The sequence below is a fragment of the Pempheris klunzingeri genome, chromosome 12 (genome assembly GCF_042242105.1).
Source record: "Pempheris klunzingeri isolate RE-2024b chromosome 12, fPemKlu1.hap1, whole genome shotgun sequence".
In the NCBI taxonomy this organism is placed as follows: domain Eukaryota; kingdom Metazoa; phylum Chordata; class Actinopteri; order Acropomatiformes; family Pempheridae; genus Pempheris; species Pempheris klunzingeri.
The window spans coordinates 7,896,327-7,916,154 of record NC_092023.1 but is presented as its reverse complement, the minus strand read 5'-3'; the positions used below and the strand labels follow the sequence as shown (position 1 = coordinate 7,916,154).

The window sequence follows — 19,828 nt, the reverse complement described above, 5'->3', positions numbered from 1 at the left end:
TAACTTCCTAATAATTCCCAAGAACTTTTCCTGAAAAGAACTATGTCACATAGTAGTAATTATTGGCTAAACAGGAATTCAACAACCAGACCTCACTGGCTATTTATTTGTCACCTGAGTTTCTCCAAGGTGCTCTTCTTATTGGTGAAGAGGAGGCGCAGCAGAGTCTTCCTCTTCAGAAAGACGACGACGGTGGTCACCAGAAGGCTGACCAGGGTAACCAGGATTGCCACAGTAATGACCACACTGTCGGCTGACGCCATATATGACAACATGCACATTAATACACACACACGCACATCTACAGCACAGCACAGCACAGCACAATGAAAAGACATAACCAGAAGCCGTTACAGCTAGGCCGCAGTCAGCAGCACCACAGTTTGTGAATCACATTTCTCTCCACATTTCTGTTCCTCACTCTACAGGCTAAGATTCATTTTCTTTCTTTTCTAAAACTGAGGCTGTGTTGTGTAATGTTTTGCTGGGTGGAAAGGGAGTTGCAAGAGGAGTTACACTCAAGTCCTAACCACACACACAACCATCCACTACTGACTCTGCAAGAAAGAGACGTACAAGGTGCAGCTGGTGCAGCTTTGTGTTGCTACTTATTTCTGAGTTAGGGCTGTTGTCTCCGTCTATATGAGTGAGGATAGAAATGTAATCGTCCACACTACCTGCCAATCTCATTGGCCCGCTGTCAATGCTCCCGCCGAAGCCTGCTTTCTCACAGAACGGGGGGGCCCAGTGTGCTTCACAGTGGCAATTCTTCTTGTTGTTGCACACCTGCAAACAAGTTTCAGCATAAATTACTTTACTCTACATTGATACTTCTTTCCTCTGGCACCAAACAGTATCAAAAGGCATTTGTATTCCTACCAGCTAAACTCCAGATATAAATGATGTATTTGGTCTATTCGCAAATAACAAGATGAAAGCTAAATTGGTTTTCTTTTTATAAATAAAGCACTCTCATTCAGTGCGTTTGAGTGACTTGAAATAAGAGGACACAGGCTGTGCGTGTGTGCGCACAAGTGCAAGTGTGTGTACTAAGAGTCATAATAGATAAAACATGTGCATGGGAGAGTCCATCCCGTAAAGCCTCAGGTTTCCAGTGCAGAGGTCTGATCCAGGAGGATTCCCTGGCGAGGTAACGCAGTCCAGCTGTCAGATAGAGGGAGTGTGGAGGAGGCAGGGATGTGCACAGGGAGTTGTGCAGCTGTGGGGGATTTACATTTAGCACAGACGTACAGTCGAGTGCCTTCCCTGCCTCCAGGCCGTGGACACTCCTTCGTATCGGGTGACGGGGTTAAGAGGCACTTGGGGGGGGGTTATAGGGGAGCTTTGTGTGTGTGTGTGTGTGTGTGTGTGTGTGTGTGTGTGTGAGAAGAGAAGTGTTACAACACCGGAGCAAATCAGATCTCTTAATTTTGTCACAGGGAAAGGGAAACATTATCTGTCTCTCTTATGAAGAATTCACACTCAGGATAAAGATGCACACGGAACGCAATTATACAGAGACAGATTACATTGAGTGCATGCTCATTTGTAAAAAATAAATACTTTCACTGTCTCAAAGGATATATCATATATCTCAAATGGTAATAAAATAGATCTGCAATGAGTCACTGAATGTAGTATTAGGTGCACACAACGATCTGGCTTTACTTTCTCATATCAGTGCATTTAATACACCAGAAAAGATCACACTATGTTTTGCTCTATGTATGAGCATATATTTGTACAAAAGAGCATAGAGGGGACGGAAAGGCTAAAAGGTGCCTCTCACTTGTTTCATAAGCAACCAATGTAGATACCAAAGTACCTGAACACAGTCAGCACATGCCTTGCAAGATAAAGTGAGAGGGCTTGCAGGCAGGCAATTTTCTTTAAACTCGTATTGGAAATTCATAGCATCGCTACTTTTTCAGTCAAGTCTCGTACTGTGTGAGGTGTTTGAGAAAATGGCAGACAAATTGATTTGGCAGATATATTTGCAGGAAGGAAGATGCAGCTGAAGTCCACACTCCTAATGGGAACCTGTCTCATACTGTACATCATTTCTCCCACAAAGTATTTTTTATGTGCTTTCATTTGTTATATATATTATAACAATATTGATTTTCTTTGTTGATGGATAAATTTGGTTCATAGGCGTTCAATTACAAGAAATATGAGTTTAAGGAATTTACAGTGTTATTATGACGGCTTTTGTTCAATATCACGTATAATCTCTGTGATGTAAATTGCCATATTTAACAATAAAGATCAGAGGTTACCGTAAACTAATTTATCCCCTGGTGAGTGTTTGATTCGAAAAAGGAAACAGGAAGTGTGACTTTTATACTGCAACAGAGCCACTTATTGTGGTCTCTGCTTGCAGATTTGTACTGTATCCTCTCTCACTGTACAGTCAGAAGATGATGGACAACACTATAAGTAGACCATAAATGATGCCGTTAAATGGGATTGATTTAACCTCAGTGGGACAATGGAGATTGATCATACAGAATAGGAGTAGCTGCTATAATTCAAAGGCTGAACCGTAAATACACTGTTGTTCTGCTGTTTCAGTGGGACAAAATCTTCAGTTGGCCTAAAAGTAACTAAAAGGATAAATACAGAGACCTCACACGACTGTTCCACTGTTTTGCAGGCTACGGTGCATAATTTAACACTAAATATTGAGTCGGTACTTTGCACTCACCCCACGTCCGTTGCACTTCCCTGAGCACTCATGCACACCAAAGACACTGACATTCTGGCACTGCCGATTCAGGCACACCTATGAAGGGAAAAGCATCGTTAAGCATTTTTAAGAGGTACAGAAATGGAGAGCAAATGAAGACGAATACAAAAACTAACAAGAAGGGTATACAGTTGTCTGGTCCAATTGGATATGCGCAGGTTTAATGTCCGTAACATAATGGAGCAGGAGCATGACTGATGCAGCATATTCTCTTCTCAAGTAGGAGAGCGCAGTTGCACGTATACCTATCTGCACCGCACATATCATAATCCATAATAAGGTGAAGACACAAAAAGGCGTACTATGCTGCATGTCCTCTGGAACAAACAAAAACATCAGACTGGAAAGAGCCAGATGTTGCTTTTATGTAGCAGTTTTGAGCTCTCATCTTCCTCAAATTGCAACTGTTGTGTGGGCCATGTGCTGCCAACGGAACGCCCTGATTTGCATTGGAAAATAGAAAACCTTTTTGAGAAGAACAAAGGCCCGTGACACACATCCACCTTTGGGCCAGCAAAATTTCCAGATAATGTGCGGAGCTAAATCACGCTTTGTAGAGACAACATCCAGGCAACAAGCTCACCTGGCAGAGGGCCATTTTGCACACAAAGCTCCGAGGCCTTTTAGCAACCAGGGCAAGTCCCTTGAGGTCACCAAAAGAGATTGTGAGGACTTGTGGGAATGTGAGACCTCACAGTTCAACATTCCTCCACGTTCCTAATTCCTCCAAGAAATAAAAAAAAAAAAAAACAACCCACAAATCACCTTGCTGCTATTTGTCAGCTCAGAAACTGTTGCAGGAGACATCGAAGGAAGAGCTCATTAAATGTCCACTTTGACATCTGTTAGTTTCACATAAGAATTTACAATTATGCTCTCAGAACTGAACGACAAGCCCGTTTCTAAGAATAAGATATACTAATAGTATAATATCTTATACTAATAAGATACTTTATTAGTCCCACGACGGGGAAATTTACAGCCACAGCAGACACGAGACACAGCAGGTCTCTGTGATCATTTTTGAAAACAAATACGACCCCAAGGCGAAAGGAGTCGGTGACACTCCCCAAATGAGCCACGTGTCATATGCTCCTGCGCCATTAATGTGGGACTGAGAGCAGATCTTGTAACCTCATCTGGAGAGACAATTAAGGATGTAAGCGCTCCAGTCCAAAGCTAGAGGCCTCTTTCTTAGCAGAAAGGGGCCTGAGGTCACTGGTGTGGTGAGAGAGGTTTCGAAGACAGCAAACAGAAATAGAAAAGTTGAGAGGCACACCTAATAAAATAACTGGTTGCCATAAGGGGTCGTGGTCATATGGAACACTGGATTCACTCAGTAGTTAACTTTATTAGCCCTTTTGGAAAGGCAACCAATCTGTCTCTGCCGTGGCTCTGTACTGCAGTGCTACTCCAGCATCACCCTAAGGATACTACAGTAATGTCATACAGTTGTCAGCCTTTTGGGATCTCTAGAGGACAAACAGTATAGCTGCATCCAGTGGTTGTAGAGCAACAAACAACAAGCTAATAGCTACTTAAAAAGCCATAGAAAGAGTGTGAGCATGTCAACATTTACATTTATATTCAGAAAACAGCAGGATGACCTCAGGATGAAAGAGGCTTGTGCATTTATTGTTTATATAACGGTACGCATGGTTTATAGACTTATTCACATGGGATTTAGTAGTTTTATAAACACCCCGAACACCTAATGTTGAATCATAAAATTGAGTCTTGAGCATCGTCTGTGCTACTTAAGAAGAATTAAATATAACCTCGCGCCCTGTCACCTTACAAGTAGATGATAAACCGATCACTCACTGTGCCGTCTCCACACTTTGTACCAGACAGAACCAGTCCAGGATCAGGCATGTCATCACCCAGGTAAACATGTGTTCCCCGACACAGAATACGCCCTCCTTCTTGTAGCGGTATGTTGGTTTCAATGGAAACAGCGTTTGTTCCTATCACTGGCCGGTTGGCTCCTCCCTGGCACTGAATTTTACCGCACTTTGCATCCCTGCATACCGCACACACACAAGTGGAATGAGGCATGCATCCGCACAAACATTAAAAACAAAAAAAAAAAAACACATAGTAAAATATAATCGACTTTATCAAAAAAGGCCTAAAGCATAAAGGCATGTCAGTCACAGACAAAGATAAGCAACTGTAGAGAAAGATGAAAGACTGCTGGAAGAGAGCTACAGTGCTTCAGTCCTCCGGCCATTACGGCAATTACATCAATTAACAAAAAGCTTGATTACAGAATTCACCCAAAGGGGGAAGATCTTTAGAACAATTAGCCAACAAGAACAGCATGAAATGGTCCGTGAATACTTTCTTAGACCGCAATTAGCCGCTATCTTTCTCAAATTACATTTTTCACCCATGTAAACTTTTGTTTGAAGATCACGTCAGATTCCGCGACGTAAAGATGATTGCTAATGGCACCACTTAAGCTAATCAGATGTGTTTTGCACTGTAATTTCTCTGCACCTCTACCACATCGGTGCAGCCGCACACTCTCACCTCGCATCACATTTGGCAAAGGAGCCTTTGGAGTCCTTCCCGCAATTCCCATAAGGATCTCCTGCTGAGTTGACACGCTCAAAGCATATCCCAGGAGCAGGCTTGGCTCCTGCACACACAGAGAAACGAGGCAAATATAAAATGTAATCAACAAAATGAAGTGTGGATTATGTAAGCGGTCCAACTTATTAGCAGCTATTGATTTACCTGGTCCCCACAGGGTGATGCATTGTTGCTCATGAGTCTGGCAGATGCCGTTGTAGCAGTAGCCGTCAACGTTGTGGCAGGAGTGCCCATCATGCAGATAAACATTGGCTGGGCAGTGAGGGTTGACACCAGTGCAGAACTCTGGCAGGTCACAGGAGTTACCGGACTCTCGACACAGGGTACCAGCTGGTTTCAGCTGTAAAAGGCACACAGTACAGCGAGGCCTGTCAGACACAGAATCTCCAACAGCGCTGACTTCATCAATCTGTTTGAGAAAATCCTTTTAGGCTTTCTAAATTCTTAGTTTAGCATGTTAGCATGATAACATTTGCAAAGTGGCACTAAACACAAAGTGCAGCTGAGGCTGATGGGATTTTGGTCATAAATGGCACCGGATAAAAAGTTAGAAGATCATTAAAGTGATTCCGATTTATCGTCTCAGAAACAAGACTGTCAGTACAGAATTTTACAGCAATCCATTAAATTGTTGATGAGAAATTTCAGACTCGACCGAAGTCCATATATACTCATATACTGTAATCATCAGGATTTTGTTTATTGTGGGGGCTGATCTGCCTCTTTCCTTCACAACGCAAAAGTGGGAAACAAACATGAAAACACACTTTTATAGTTGGATCAGACGTGTGAAGAATCTCGTCGATATCTAATACACATTCATATTCTCTCTATACATTTAATCTTGTGCTGGTCTGGCCATTGTGTTATTCAGACTTGAGCCATGTTGGATCTAGATCCGATTCATCAAGACTGACGTCGTGACATTGACAAAAAAGTAACTGGGGGGCGTATTCAAATGAGAGACTGAAAAATAAAGTTGCCAGCTCATTTGCGTGTCCAACATTCGCTGCACATACACACATACACAGCAAACACAGCTACAACATGAGCCTCTCGCTTATGCAGAGCATTGTATGATGCTGACGTCTCATAATGACTCATGCGATGGCATGAGCTCAAACACGCTTTTGTGTAAAAAGCACAGGGACGGACTAATTTGCCTCAAACTGGAGGTCTGTGCGGGAGCATGTGTAAGGACAGAATGAGGCAAAGGAATGCATTTAATCATCTTCAATGTATGCTCCTTTTCAGAGGACACACATCATAGATACTAAATAAAAGATTTTCATTTCAAATCAAAACCCACCCAAAACTCTGTGGAAGTGAACTTCATGCAGTCCAACTTGAGGACTTTCTCTCAATTGAAACCTGTCTATTGAGGTAAAATATAGAAAACTGGAATGAAATGACCGAAGGTATTAAATTAGATACAAGAGCACGCTATTATGAGTCTCTTAATAACCTACCAGAGTGAATTAACGGAGTTTCAGAAAGCTTTGGGCCTCGCACTTGAGTTTAGAAAAGAAAAAATGTGCAGAGCAAAGCTTTGTGCAATGTTCAGGGGAGCAGAGGGAGTACAATCTCAGAACTTTTTCCTGCTTTGAGAATAGCAAAAAAAAGCTATTGAATTGGGAAACGGAGGTCCAGAGTGCAAGGAGAACGCTCAAGGCAGACTCAGGCCTGCATGAAAAGTCTTACCCTGCAGTCTTCACAGCACTGTCCGTGGGCGCACACGGCGTCTCCCTTGAGGGTGCATGTGGTGGCGTTGCAGCATGGGTTCATACATTCCTGGGATGAGGGAAAGAAAACAAAATAGTTGACCTGATCACCGCTCTGGAGACACTGTCAGCTGGTTGCCGTCAGATCAAGACTTCCAGGTTAGGGAGTGCACTTCCTGTCCAGGGACTCCTGCCTTGCTTACCCTGACCTGCAGACATATGAACTGAAGCTCATATGTTCTGGATTTGGGAATTCTCAAGACCTTTGGACTTGTGTAAGGAGGAGCATATCTAATGTAACGACCTATACGGGTCTAAAAGTCGGAGCTGTGAAGCAGAGGAGCAAAAAACTACCAGTTAAGAGGGATGTAGAAAGTGGAAAGATGTGGCAGAGTTGACCATAAGGGTATTGTGGACAAGAGCAGGAGTGGGATTTGAGACCCTATAAGAGCCGCCACTTCACTACAATGACAAGATCAACTGCTGCTGGCAGAAACCGTCGAGAGAGGACACATAAGGAGAAGTTGAAAGGAGAGAAATGCTGTAAAAGACTTCTGGGAGGTGTTGTGATGTTTATCTTTGATTGGTTGGTAAAACACATCAGCTGTGTTTTCCAAGTAATGTCACACATCGCGCTATCAGGCACAAAGCAACTCCCACTATCATTTATCTTCTCTCAAGGTGGCCGTTTCGCTTGTGGGGCTCTAAGGTAAAGGGCCGGGAACAACTGGAGGCTGCTGGATTGTTGGAAGTCTAATTTTGAGTTGAAGTGTGGTTTCAGGAGTCTGGCTGTTTACCTCTTGGCCCTGATGTAAGCCTATTGTTTAAAGAGGAGAGAAAAAGGGTCGCTTTCATCTCTCTGCCTAAGTGGTGCTGCAGATAAAACAAGCAGGCCCTCTTTGGTGACATCACGGCGGTTATGGAGGGGCAAGCTGGCACAGTTGGAGTTGGCAAATGTAAATTATACAGTTGATTTGTTGGTGGTCAAACACAAGTGAAATACTACCTGCTGTTAGCCTCTAAATGTTGGAGTGCAAAGCCCTGACAAATAAACATTAAATAACACATCTGTGAGTCAGTTCACCAAAATTACAAAAAAACCACTCAGAAGTCATGTCAATTTCAGGAGAATGTCCTCGTTAAACTTTTATGCTTCTAACATTTATAGTATCAATATTTCAGGCTTATCAACTCAATAGTTCTGCACCAGGAACTCTGATTATATAGCTTGTGACAAATAAGGTGTAAAATTCAGTAGGCTACAACTGCTATTTCAATCTATCAGATACATATTTAATTAACATTTTGTATCTAATACTGACTTCATTTCCAGGTTGAAGCTACAGGTTGTGAATGTTAATTAGGCTGCCACTAAAATCTATTCAGTTTCTGAATTATCAGCCAACAAAAGGTAAATGCTGATCTAAATCTCAGAGTGTTAGTTATTTACAATGTTAATTACCTGCAGATGTTAAAAGCTTACATTTGATAAGGGATTCAAAAGGATTTGAGAAGAAGATAATCAAATGGGGTAATATAATACAATACAGATACAGAGCTGAAACAATTAGTCGGTTGATATATGAAACATAGTAAACACGCTTAATGTTTTCAGTCATCATTGTTCAATACAAAACATCCAGTCCAGCTTCTTAAATGAGAGGATTTGCTGCTTTTCTCTGCTCTATATAATTATAAACGTATAAGTTTTGGATGTTTGTTGGACAAACAAGCAATTTGAGGAGACGTGAGGGGCATTTCTTTTACTATTTGCAACCATCGTGAGAGATTAATTAAGATTCATCAAATCTCTTTTTTAGATTTTTTAGATTTTTTTAGAGAGTTTGGAGACACACAGCTGCCTTGGCTGAGTGATACGTACTTCTCAAATGTGATTCTCCCTTCACTTCCCAAGGTGCCCTGCAATGCGTGTGAGCAAAAACACAAAGTGTGTACATGCATCAGAGCGTGCCCAGTTGTTTGGGTGGTACAGCCAAATAAAGCTTATTTCAGCCTTTACCCGATTACACTTTTGTTTGTTTCCTTTGTCACACAGTTGGACAGCGGTTTGATTAATGGCCCTTCAAGAAGAGTATGACATCATTGTGGCAGCCTGTCAGAGTGCTGCTCAGCACATGTGCGAGGCTGAGAGAAGGTGTGATGTAAATAAAACACTTATATTAGAGACCTCGGGTAGTTTGCGGAGCTTTTAGCCATTTCTTTTATACAGCGGGTTTTGATGCTTTTAAGCCACAACAACAACATCAATGTCAGGAGTACGTTTAATATGAAGCCTGTTGTGGTTTTTTTGTGAAGCTTTGGTGGTTCTGGGTGATTGCTTACAGGACAGTTTCCATTGTTTCCTTTAGACAGTGGGTTTTGTAAGGAAAGCAAGTTAGAAAACAAAATAAGAAAACATTTGGTTTTCTGAATGATTCATTTCTACTTAGTATTTGCTTACTTTTTATTAGTGACATATTGATTTCAGGGGGAACTTTACTGTAACATTGAGAACATTGAGAAAAAACATCTTGTGGAAAGGATCCCCAATGGATTTTTTTGGAATCACATTAAGTACAACTCACTGAATCCTAAATGACCAAAATTGATTTTCTGAACTGCTCTTGTGTTTGAACTTTTGTTCATCCTGCAAAAATGCGCAGTTTCACATTCACTTAATTAAACAGAGCTTCCCAGCACAACCATCAGATCTTCTTCACTGAACCATTTGAGGATTTGAGGAGCACCTTTGCTCTGAGCCTTACCTCTGGCTCCCCGCAGTCACACTCTTCTCCCTCCTCCACATAGCCATTGCCGCACTTCTGTCCCCCATAAAGCACCTTGACCTCTGGCATGTTGTACAAACACATGCCGACGCCTTTCTCCAGACTGGCAGCAAGGTCCTTCTTACTGCACGTACTGAACACCGTTGGGAATGGATACCTGCAAGAAGAATGGAAGAACAAAGTTGAGGAATGAGACATGAAAAAAAGCACAAATTTGCCTGAGACACAGAGAAAAAAAGTCCTGCTTCATGTGTGCTTCAAGCCGACAGTCATTCTGCTGAGCCAGAACGCAGACAGGGCTTTCACTGGAACCTTTGTTCAATCTGCTCATTCAAGAGGCCTTTTTACACAAATTTAATGGTCTACTGACACTGTATGTGCTCCAGTTCAATAGATTTTCAATCCTACTCAATACATAACCAGCCCTTCAAATGTTCAGAGAAACATTTTCTCTGGCAGCTACATTTTCAAGAGGCATATCCTGGCTAGACTGGCACAATTTAAGCCACTGACTGCAGGGGAGAGTATGCGGATGGGTATGTTAGACGTGGATGACTTGCGTGTGTGAGCACATGCGTGTATGTGTAACCTCGATAAAATAGCAAACCTGAAAACCACATAATTTCTACCGCATTAATTTCACTCCCTGGTAAGACTTACCTGAAGGGCTGACTAATGTCTAATTTAGTGAGGAAAGAAATTGGATTTCGTATTGAAAACCAGAAAATGTTATGTGACTTTAAAGATGAAACTGTGATATGCCAATAACAGCTGTGAAGCCCGGGGGAATGGTCCTCCTGCTAGAGTGAGAGTCTGCGAGTCTATGAACCAAGAACCAGAAATAAATAGCGAGAGAAGGAGAGAGATGGAGAGAGAAAAACAAAAACAATATGTAGAGAAGTAGGAGAAAGAAAGGAAAGAAAAAAGGAAAGAGGTGAAGGGAGGAAATCATGGATCATGGATAGAAAAATGGCAGAAATGTTGCTGTTTTAGCAGGGGTGGGGGGGGCAGAGGGGTAATTAGGGTGGCACAGGCACCACAGCCTAGTGTGTTGATAGTCTGTGCATATCCACCTTTCCAAATTTAAGTACGATACATTATCTTGCATGGCTTTGATGGATAGTTCTGACAGTTTAATGGTCATCTCAAACAGGGAAGCGACTCACATGCTTGGTAATTTATTTTCAATGACGGGGGCCAGGTGGGCAGGCGTGGACAATCTGACAAGCAGGAGCAATCCCGTGAGACCGCGGTCTCAAACGCACCATGGCTAAACTAAAACGTAGGCCTACTCATGAACAACTAGCTAGTGTATTTAACTCACTAGTAAACTTGATATCTCCTAAACTAAACTATTCGACAGTTAGCAATTATGTTGCTTTCCCCAAAAAGAAAATACATTTGGCCTTGCAGGGATACACAAAAGCGTGCACAAAAGCTATTTCCATGGTTACCTGGCCTTTACTCCCAGAGCACAGTGAGACCTTGCAGATCTAAGCGAGTACGCAGGTGGATCGTCTGCTCTCTACAGCCATACAAATGAAATTTGTTGCAACGAAACATTTCAGCTAGTTAGTGTCCAGCAGACAGGCTACACAGGTCATTGTCTAATGAATGCATTATTCTGTAATAGTACATCATACATTGGTATTTATCCCAGCTCTTTTTTTCATTACACAGTATTTGTTAAAAAAGCTCCATCTGCCAACAATTCTTTCCCTCTCTACTGTCCGGCTTTCTAGTTTCTAAACTTATTATTATTATTAATTAATTAAAGTATGTTTTCTGTCTTTGAAAGGTGTGTTTTTCTCCTTCATTTACTTTTCATTCAGTGTTTCTAATTGCCGATGTCATTACTTGTCATTACTTCCATTTTTCAATACCACCTACCTCTGCTGTCCTCCCACTCCACCACTCCACCACTCCACCACTCCACCACTCCGCATTTTACCAACAAAATTACCTCGTAAATTTACTAGAATGCAGGAAAACTGTCTTTATCTCAGAATTTCTCAGAAGGTTCTCTCATTTCAGGCCATTATTGACTTGGTTTTTCATCTATAAATGCTTTAAAATTGTGAATTTGGCTGCTAAACCTTTTAAGCATCATTCCTGGGGGTTGAGTAGTGATGACCCGACCCGGTGGGTAATGTCACAGATGGCCTGCTCATAAACTGCATCAACTTTGACTACATTGAAAAGTTAGCAGCCCTGGTGTTGAAGCATTTCATTTAATGGAACTTGGCGCTAAATATCTTCCGGCGGTGCAAAATAAAAGTAACGCACTTCAGCATTGCTGCTGGAAAAACTCCTCCACTACAACAATTAAAAAGCAACACCAGACACACAATATACCGATGCCCTTTAGGCTATTTGGAGTTACAAATAGCAGCTATTTATTTATATCATTTTGTATTCGAATATTTGAAGTTGTTCATTTGGCATTCATTTATTACACTAAATAAACTAATAATGTACAGTTTATTATTGCCAAGAATCAGGGTCTTAAATGTGAGTCATTTTACAAATAATATATACTCCTTCTTTAAAACTGTGCCACAGTCTGCCCCTCCCATTTAAACATCCCCACACCCGCCCCCGTGCTTAACCTCCCCTAAGGTCTGTGTCCTGCTTTGACCTCTCTCAACATGCTAGCAGCACTAACACAAAGCCACAGGACATATAGTACTACAACACTGAGCGTGATAATAACAAAACCAAGCCTAGACCTCACGCTTCATGCCAGCCAACAAACAAGAACAGCCTCACAAAAGGACTGGCAGAGAAAAGCAGGCTTTGGGGTGTAAAATAAGTATCTCACAGCTCACACAGTTGTAGTGGTACACAGTCTAGCTTCAAAAAGGGAATGTGAAGGATGTGGGGTGCCAGGCTGAGAGGATTGGCAGACATGGCACAAAGAGAGGCAGCTGGCAGCGAAAGCTTGAATAGCTTGACTTCAGACAGAAACATGTCATACACGTACTTATGCAGCGATAGACTGACTGAGGTCTTCAAACGCAACAGGGCGTGACTGTCTGCAAAGCTTGCTGCTTGACAGGGCAGATTCGTGAAATTTTAACATTACACAGAATATGTTTGTGGACCCTGGTGTTGGACAGAGGTGTGTGTGTGTGTGTGTGTGTGTGTGTGTGCACGTGTTTGTGAGTGATGATGCTTTGCCTTTGCCTAAGGGGGATTTGGCTGCTGCAACTGCATGGATATTTCACTGCTCTTAGTTGACTATAGTGAGGCTCCTCCTGAGGGGACTGGACATAACGGTGAAGGCATTCAACGGGAAAGAAATTTGTTTTGTTTTTTACCAAGAGAACACAGATTTTCTAAGAACACAGAAAAACATCCTCTTCTAACGGCCACCCTTGGGTGAAACCGCTGCTTCCACTTCATTCAGACTGTCCACCTTTGAGTGTCGGCTGCTTTCATCCCTCGCTGGCCAAAAGCAAATCTACCTGTCTCTGTCTGCCCTCACCTGCTCCCATAATCCACTTGTTAAGAGTCTCTTTTCCCACCATAAAACACAGAGAGAAAGCTTTGCTACCCCTGCACAAAATCAAGGTTAGACAGACGATGTCGATCAAACTGTGCCGACCAAGCCCTTCGTAAATAGCATGGGCTTCCACTGATAACGGAACACAGACATGCTTTGGGATCTGCATGAGAGGATGGAATGTGCATGAGGGGTAAACAGAGTCTGTTCCCAATAAACTGGCATTAACCGTAAAAGTTGGGACGGTTGTCAGTTGGAGATTTCTTCACTGAGGAAATAAGACCCACATGGAAAGTATTAGCAACATCCAGAGGACACATACATGTTAAAAACAACATGAATTCAACTCTGAGCACCATCGCAATGTATAGAGCCATGCTTTGTTTTAAACACAAGCAGAAGAGAGCACATGTTCTGAAGGATCAAGTCCTTTTTGCAGACAACTCAATGATTTATCTTTGAGCATAATCCAAAAACACACTTTAACAGGGTTAAGCTGTCCAAGCATGTGTACACTATGGCCACTAATACGTTATACAGCCCTCCCATTGGTTTCGTGATGTAAAATAAGAATGATGTATGCTAGTAAATGTTTGCCAAAGCTAAGAGAAGCTGACTCACAAAGCCAAAAAAATAACGCAGTATTACTGAGTAGATTTTGGACAAGTGAAAAAAAACCTTTAAAGCCAATTAAATACAGCTCTGAAAAATTAAGATGTTCTTTGACATTTTTATGCTCGACTATTTTAAGAGCGGGGCACCTCACGGCAGGAGCCAAGAAATTGTTCTGAATGATCTACTTTTAACTGACGTCCACTGTGGCCAGTGACTGCGTTTGAGCAGGGTGTTGATTATTGAGCTGCGCCACTAATTTGCAGCAGACGTCCCTCCAGATGACAGGTGCCCACTCTATCCTGGTAACAGATGCAGTGTGAGCCCCAGGGATGCTGAGGCAGTGTCAGAGAAGCTGCTAGAATATCTTACTTCTCCGCCACCCACGGCCGGGTGCAGTTCTTAATGAATGAGCAGGTATAGCAAAGGAGTTGACTGTCTGGACACAGATGAGTGCAAATGCTCAATCAAAGCCAGAGTACGTTGCTGTGCTTCCCAGGTATTTTTGTGCCATCGGCTGAATGTCTGTGACTTTCAGGGAGAGGATGGAAATTAATTTATGTGATAAGGAAAAGGCTAAATTAAATTACTCTTCACTTGGTATGTGATGCAGACGCTGACTGTGAGCATGTTAAAGTGCAATGAGCAATGCAACTGGACAATGGCTTGTTGGTGAACTGTAATATATCATAAAACATATTTAAAGCCCCTGAAAACATGATTTCTAACATGAAATATCCATGAGTGAATATGCGAAAATCAAAGATACAGTTGAAAAAAAACAAAAAAAAAAACATCCTTCATTATTAAACAACGCTAAAAACTCATTTACTTCATCAGGACTATGTGGGTGTGGTTTGATCAAATTTGAGTCACGCTCAAATCGAGAAACTCGTCATGTGAAATAATCTAAATTGTTCTAACCTTGGCAGAAAATTGTATCTTGATGTAAGACTCCTTCGCTCGCTGTGAGAAGCTCTACCTCAGTTGAAAGAAAGACTTAAAGTCAGCAACCATGTTGACACCAACAGGAAGAAAAAAAAAAGTCAGTTTTTGATAAACCTATAGAAAGACACACCATAAATCAGCATTTAATAATCCAGGAAGAGCTGATAGATAGAATAGATAGATAGATAGAAGTCAGTCTGTAATAGACCCACCTCGGAGGTGTGTATTATTACAGCTGAGACCACAAGGCTGCTCTGCTGTCCAGGAAATTAGCCAAGCAGAGAGTGTAGGTTTCCCTGGATAATATTAACATAACGCCCAGCACCCTCTCCAGGTGTAATTTGCTGAAGTGGAACTAATTTGGCCGAGCACAACAGTTACACAAAATCTAATTAGTCAGCTCCTTTTTGGCAGTTGGTAATGTCTGGAAGGCAAATATGTCATTCACGTTGTGAGTAACACGCATTGTTAAAGATCATAATCCCATCAATGTCATGCAGCCTTATACGTCTGCATCTGTGATACTGACAGAGGAAAAATGTGCGGCGCTACCTCAGGTAGACTCGGTTAGTGTGGCGGCCATTTCACAGAGAGGGAACAAAACATTCAATGTAATCTTCTTTTGTGGGCCATGCCTAATCTATGACAAATCGAATAGAACGTTTCTACCGTTGCCATTTTCATTCAGTAACGCTTAAAGGGGCAAGAAAAACAGACTTTTCCCTCCCACGTAGCCGCATCTGGTGATCTTCAGGAGAGGTTGAATTTGGTTAAAGGAGCTCTGTGGAGTTTTATTTACGAATGTGTGTCTGCATGTGCGCCCTTGTGCTCGTACACATGATAAACAAAACAGCGACTCAATCATAGAACAACAGCCCTGCAGCGCTACCAGAGGTCAAAAACTCTACAGGGAGCCTTTAAATCTCCGCCAATACATGCTTCATTAGGTTTAACCATCTGTTGTATGAGTTGCTAATACAGTCATGATGATGACTGTAGTCCCACTTTCTCATATAATGGACAGTAAATGTACTTTGGCATTGGGCAGCTTAAAAGGGGATGCTGAAGTAAGCAGAAATGTAGGCAAGAATCCATGAAAACAATGTAAAAGAAAGAAGAAAAATGCACAGTAAGCTGCCACTAAGTCTTCTACTACTATACACCAGTGCCTTTTACCGTCTCTGTTGGAACATACCATCTGCTCAGGTAAGTACAGGGTGAGCTCAACCGAAACAAGGGTTTAAAAGAATACACAATATCAAACAAAGCAGCAACTGAAGCTCAATTACTGCTGATTATAACAATTTATCTTACAGGCACGTATGTGCACATGTGAGTGTTTCTACTGCAGAACAGTTTTACCCTTCCCTCCCCAACACGGCAGTGTTCAGTCAGTCAATGTCTATGGAGGCCAATGATGTTCACTACCTTTAATTGATTATATTATCTTCACCAATGTCAAAAAATGAACCTATTTCTACACGTTCACGCTCACTTATCACCTGAAACACTGTCCTGAAAGTATAGATTTAAAAGCGATTTAGTATTGCATTGCCATACATTTTTGGGGACCCACCAGAGACACATTAGGAAAAAGAATGGTCAAAATCGATGCAGCAGAAGTTCAGATATACACGATTTTTGTTCGTAGTATAGGTCAAGCTCCAAAAACACTGAATCCCTTTAATGCAACTGAATGGCATCTTTCTCTGACAATCCCTCGAAGACATTACATAGATATCTTCACAGAGTAAAATGGATGTCATATGTAAAATCAGTGGAATGCCTCTTTAAAATAATAAATAAATTTAAAAAAATACTAATTTCGGGAAGCAGGGCCTGGCAAAATGGAAATGGAAGCAAATGAGGCAGCCTTTTCATAGCAGTCATCCAAGCATTTACAATGTTCAGTCTTTTGTGCAGCTTTTCCTGGATCTACAGCCATACGTGCAGTGCAGATGATTCCTGTCAGTTTGATCATCTCAGCACATGAGACCGGTGAGTTCAGACGAGGAGGAAACGTCGGTCTGGATGGAGAGTGAATTGGGTCTGTAGACAGTGGAGGCATTGGTCACATGAGAGCTATGAAGGGCTTTTCTATTTGTAGCCTCTCTGACTGACACCAAGCTGTCTCTGCTGCTCTCTAAGCTGCGCTACAGACTGATGTGCATTTAGTCCAGGCTAAGCGGGAGAGACATGTCTGACCTTTTGGGAAATGTTAGGCAGCAACATTGGCAGAAGCCTGTGGTGATTAAATATCAGGAAGAAAAGCTATACAAACATTGCAAACACTTAACCACGAGCAACCTAACTAGCCTGTTTCCTCGTCTCCTCGGCAGAATGTCTTCAGATAATGACATTTAGCAGCATCTCACCTCACTAGCACTAGACTAGTGATATTGTGTTGACAAAGAATTCACCTCTCGGCCTCAAAGTCCGACCATAGCTACCTGCTGGGCTTCGTCTTTCTGCCCAGTAACACGTACTGACAGAAAAGTATTTTTGAGCTTTCTACCTGCGTTCATATGATGCAACTCTTAGCTCAACTTCTAAAAAGACATCACCACTTCAAAATGCCCATGTAAACCTCTGTTCCCCTCCTCTGTCCCTCACATTTCCACCCACTGTTATGACACAAATCTCTCATGGCCAGTCTTTGTGGCTCACGTTCTTGTCATGGACGTCCATGTGTGCCCTAATAATTCCGTCGGTCGTCTTTCTCCTGTCCGTTCCTCACTGTCACCTCCATCTCTCTTTGAGTTTCTCTTCCTGCTTTACCACTGAGGGAGATAAAAGACAAATAAAACCACTGCCTCCTCGCTCCACCTGTCTATCCAGGCATAAAGCACATCTCTCCGGATCTCTCGCTCTCTCTCTCTGTGCCCTGGCCCTGATTACAGCTGGCAGCGTCACTGATAATCATGTCATTTAGATGCAGCCTGCCCTCTCCACCATTAGCAAGTCTAAGCTGAGAATATCCAAAATTTACAGTGAAACGAGCAACGCTGCTTTACAGCCACATGTTTAACATTCTGAGGACATCTGAGCTGAGGGTAAAAAGAGGATGCAAATATATATTAAAGTAAAAGAAACCAGAGCTGTAAAGGAGGAAATGACTCCTAGATTGGTGCGTGAAATTATCGGTTTTGTCAACAGGAAATTGTGAATTCAGGCTAATGGTTCAGGAAATTCAATTTGGGAGTTAACTGGTTAAGTCGGGCTTAAACTCGGGTAAGTTCACAATTTTCAATAATTTTCAAGCTGGCTGAGAAACTCTGACAAAGTTTCCCATGAAAAAGAAATCGGACTGTAAGTCACAGAGATCGAAGCACAACTGTTAGAATCTAGAAACAACATTGTCTAGACAACACAGTTGATCTCTTTCCCTTAATGTCCTGCCTATTTACACATCCAGCAGACATTCTGCAACATCAGCATTCATTTGGAGTTGTGTTTCTGGCCTCCTGACAAATGTAAGTCCAATATTCTTTCAGTGCTGTTTTGGTCTGCACCAATTCCTGAGGGAAATATCTGGCTCATTGGCAGCTAAATGCTCCATTACGTTCACCAGCTAGTTCCTAACTTTGAGTGCTTTTGCTGGAAACAGCTGCCTGCTGCTGACAGAAAAAGGCTTGATGAGAGCGGCAAGATTGAACCAGAACAGTAAATTCAGGGACCATAAAACCAAAACAATCAGCTGAATGACACTAAAAAGGGCCATAGAATAAGAGTCCAAATGGCTGCGCTTGAAAATTCAACTGCTGGTGAACACTGGCACAATTACAGGACTGGTGATTAATATAATTATGATACGGTAATTGCCTGCACTGGACTTAACAGATACTAGTAACAAACAGGCTAATAAAAAAGCTAATACACTGGTCAATTTACTGTAATATCTTCCCGTCTCCATTAAGTTTTGTATTCAAATAAAATACTAATAATCAAACAGGAAAATATTGACAACTGGAGTCGGTGTAGCAATACAAAATTGCTTGGCAAAATGTCACCATATCACTGTGTATGGATTTATCCAGCACCCTTTACTTAGCAAACAGAGCAGCGAGTTTCAGAATGAAAGGTCACTGATCACCTCTCTCAACTTTTAATGTGTCTAATCTAATAATTACGTAGCAAAAAGTGCCAAAAAGGACAGATTGTGCTTCATTAACCTATTAAAGAACTCAATAACACATTGACTCACTTTAACCCATTTAGGTCATACAGTAAATTCTCCTGAACTCTCTGCATGACATCATTAGATGTCTTTGGCCCGTGATGAGCTAAAGCTGAAGTGGTCATGTCAGCACGCTGAGTGGATTTATAAAAATGTAAAAACTACACAGCATAAATTCAGTGGATCTGGATGTGCATTATAGGGTTTTTTTTTCTCTGAATGTTGTAGTGTGAGAACAGCAGGATGAGCTCAGTGTTGCCAGTGGCTGCACAAACAAGCACTGTGTTTGAGAACCCGCCGCCCCCCCTCTGCCTTTTCTAATTATAATAAAAGTATAATAAAAGGTCATTCAAGTTTTTCTGGCACAATTCTAGTACAGAGTATATTATATCATTTATGTGGGTTTTTTTTCTTTTTTACCAGATTTTGTGGCATTTTTGAAGAATGTGCTCTGCTGATTTATAAGCACCTCTGGAGCTTTAATCTACTTTTAATGTCTGTGCCAATAGCCACATCTAGTAAAAACTCGCATCAACAGGGACTTTTCGCAGATGCTAATGTGTTTGCTCATTGTTCTAAAAATCAGACGTTTAGCTTCTCAGCTCTTAACACATTGCTGATAATGTAATTCTGAATAGACCACTCTGCTGCAAACAACTGTGCTTACTGGTTTCTACATTTCTGTGAAGTCTTCTTTTGTGTACATCAAGCCTACTAAAGGTGCTCGGTGTT

General features: G+C 41.8%; 1 protein-coding gene across 1 annotated transcript in view; it reads right to left on the bottom strand.

Annotated features, from left to right (window-relative positions):
- adam12b (ADAM metallopeptidase domain 12b) overlaps positions 1 to 19,828 on the bottom strand; it is a 75,077-nt gene that overhangs the window by 9,628 nt on the left and 45,621 nt on the right. Inside the window, exons 12-19 of the mRNA XM_070841080.1 lie at positions 9,834 to 10,011; positions 7,049 to 7,138; positions 5,492 to 5,687; positions 5,285 to 5,393; positions 4,574 to 4,772; positions 2,708 to 2,785; positions 678 to 786; positions 115 to 253 (exon numbers count right to left, since the gene is read on the bottom strand). Of these exons, the coding sequence (XP_070697181.1) occupies positions 115 to 253; positions 678 to 786; positions 2,708 to 2,785; positions 4,574 to 4,772; positions 5,285 to 5,393; positions 5,492 to 5,687; positions 7,049 to 7,138; positions 9,834 to 10,011 (1,098 nt within the window). The remainder of the gene's footprint in view (positions 1 to 114; positions 254 to 677; positions 787 to 2,707; positions 2,786 to 4,573; positions 4,773 to 5,284; positions 5,394 to 5,491; positions 5,688 to 7,048; positions 7,139 to 9,833; positions 10,012 to 19,828) is intronic.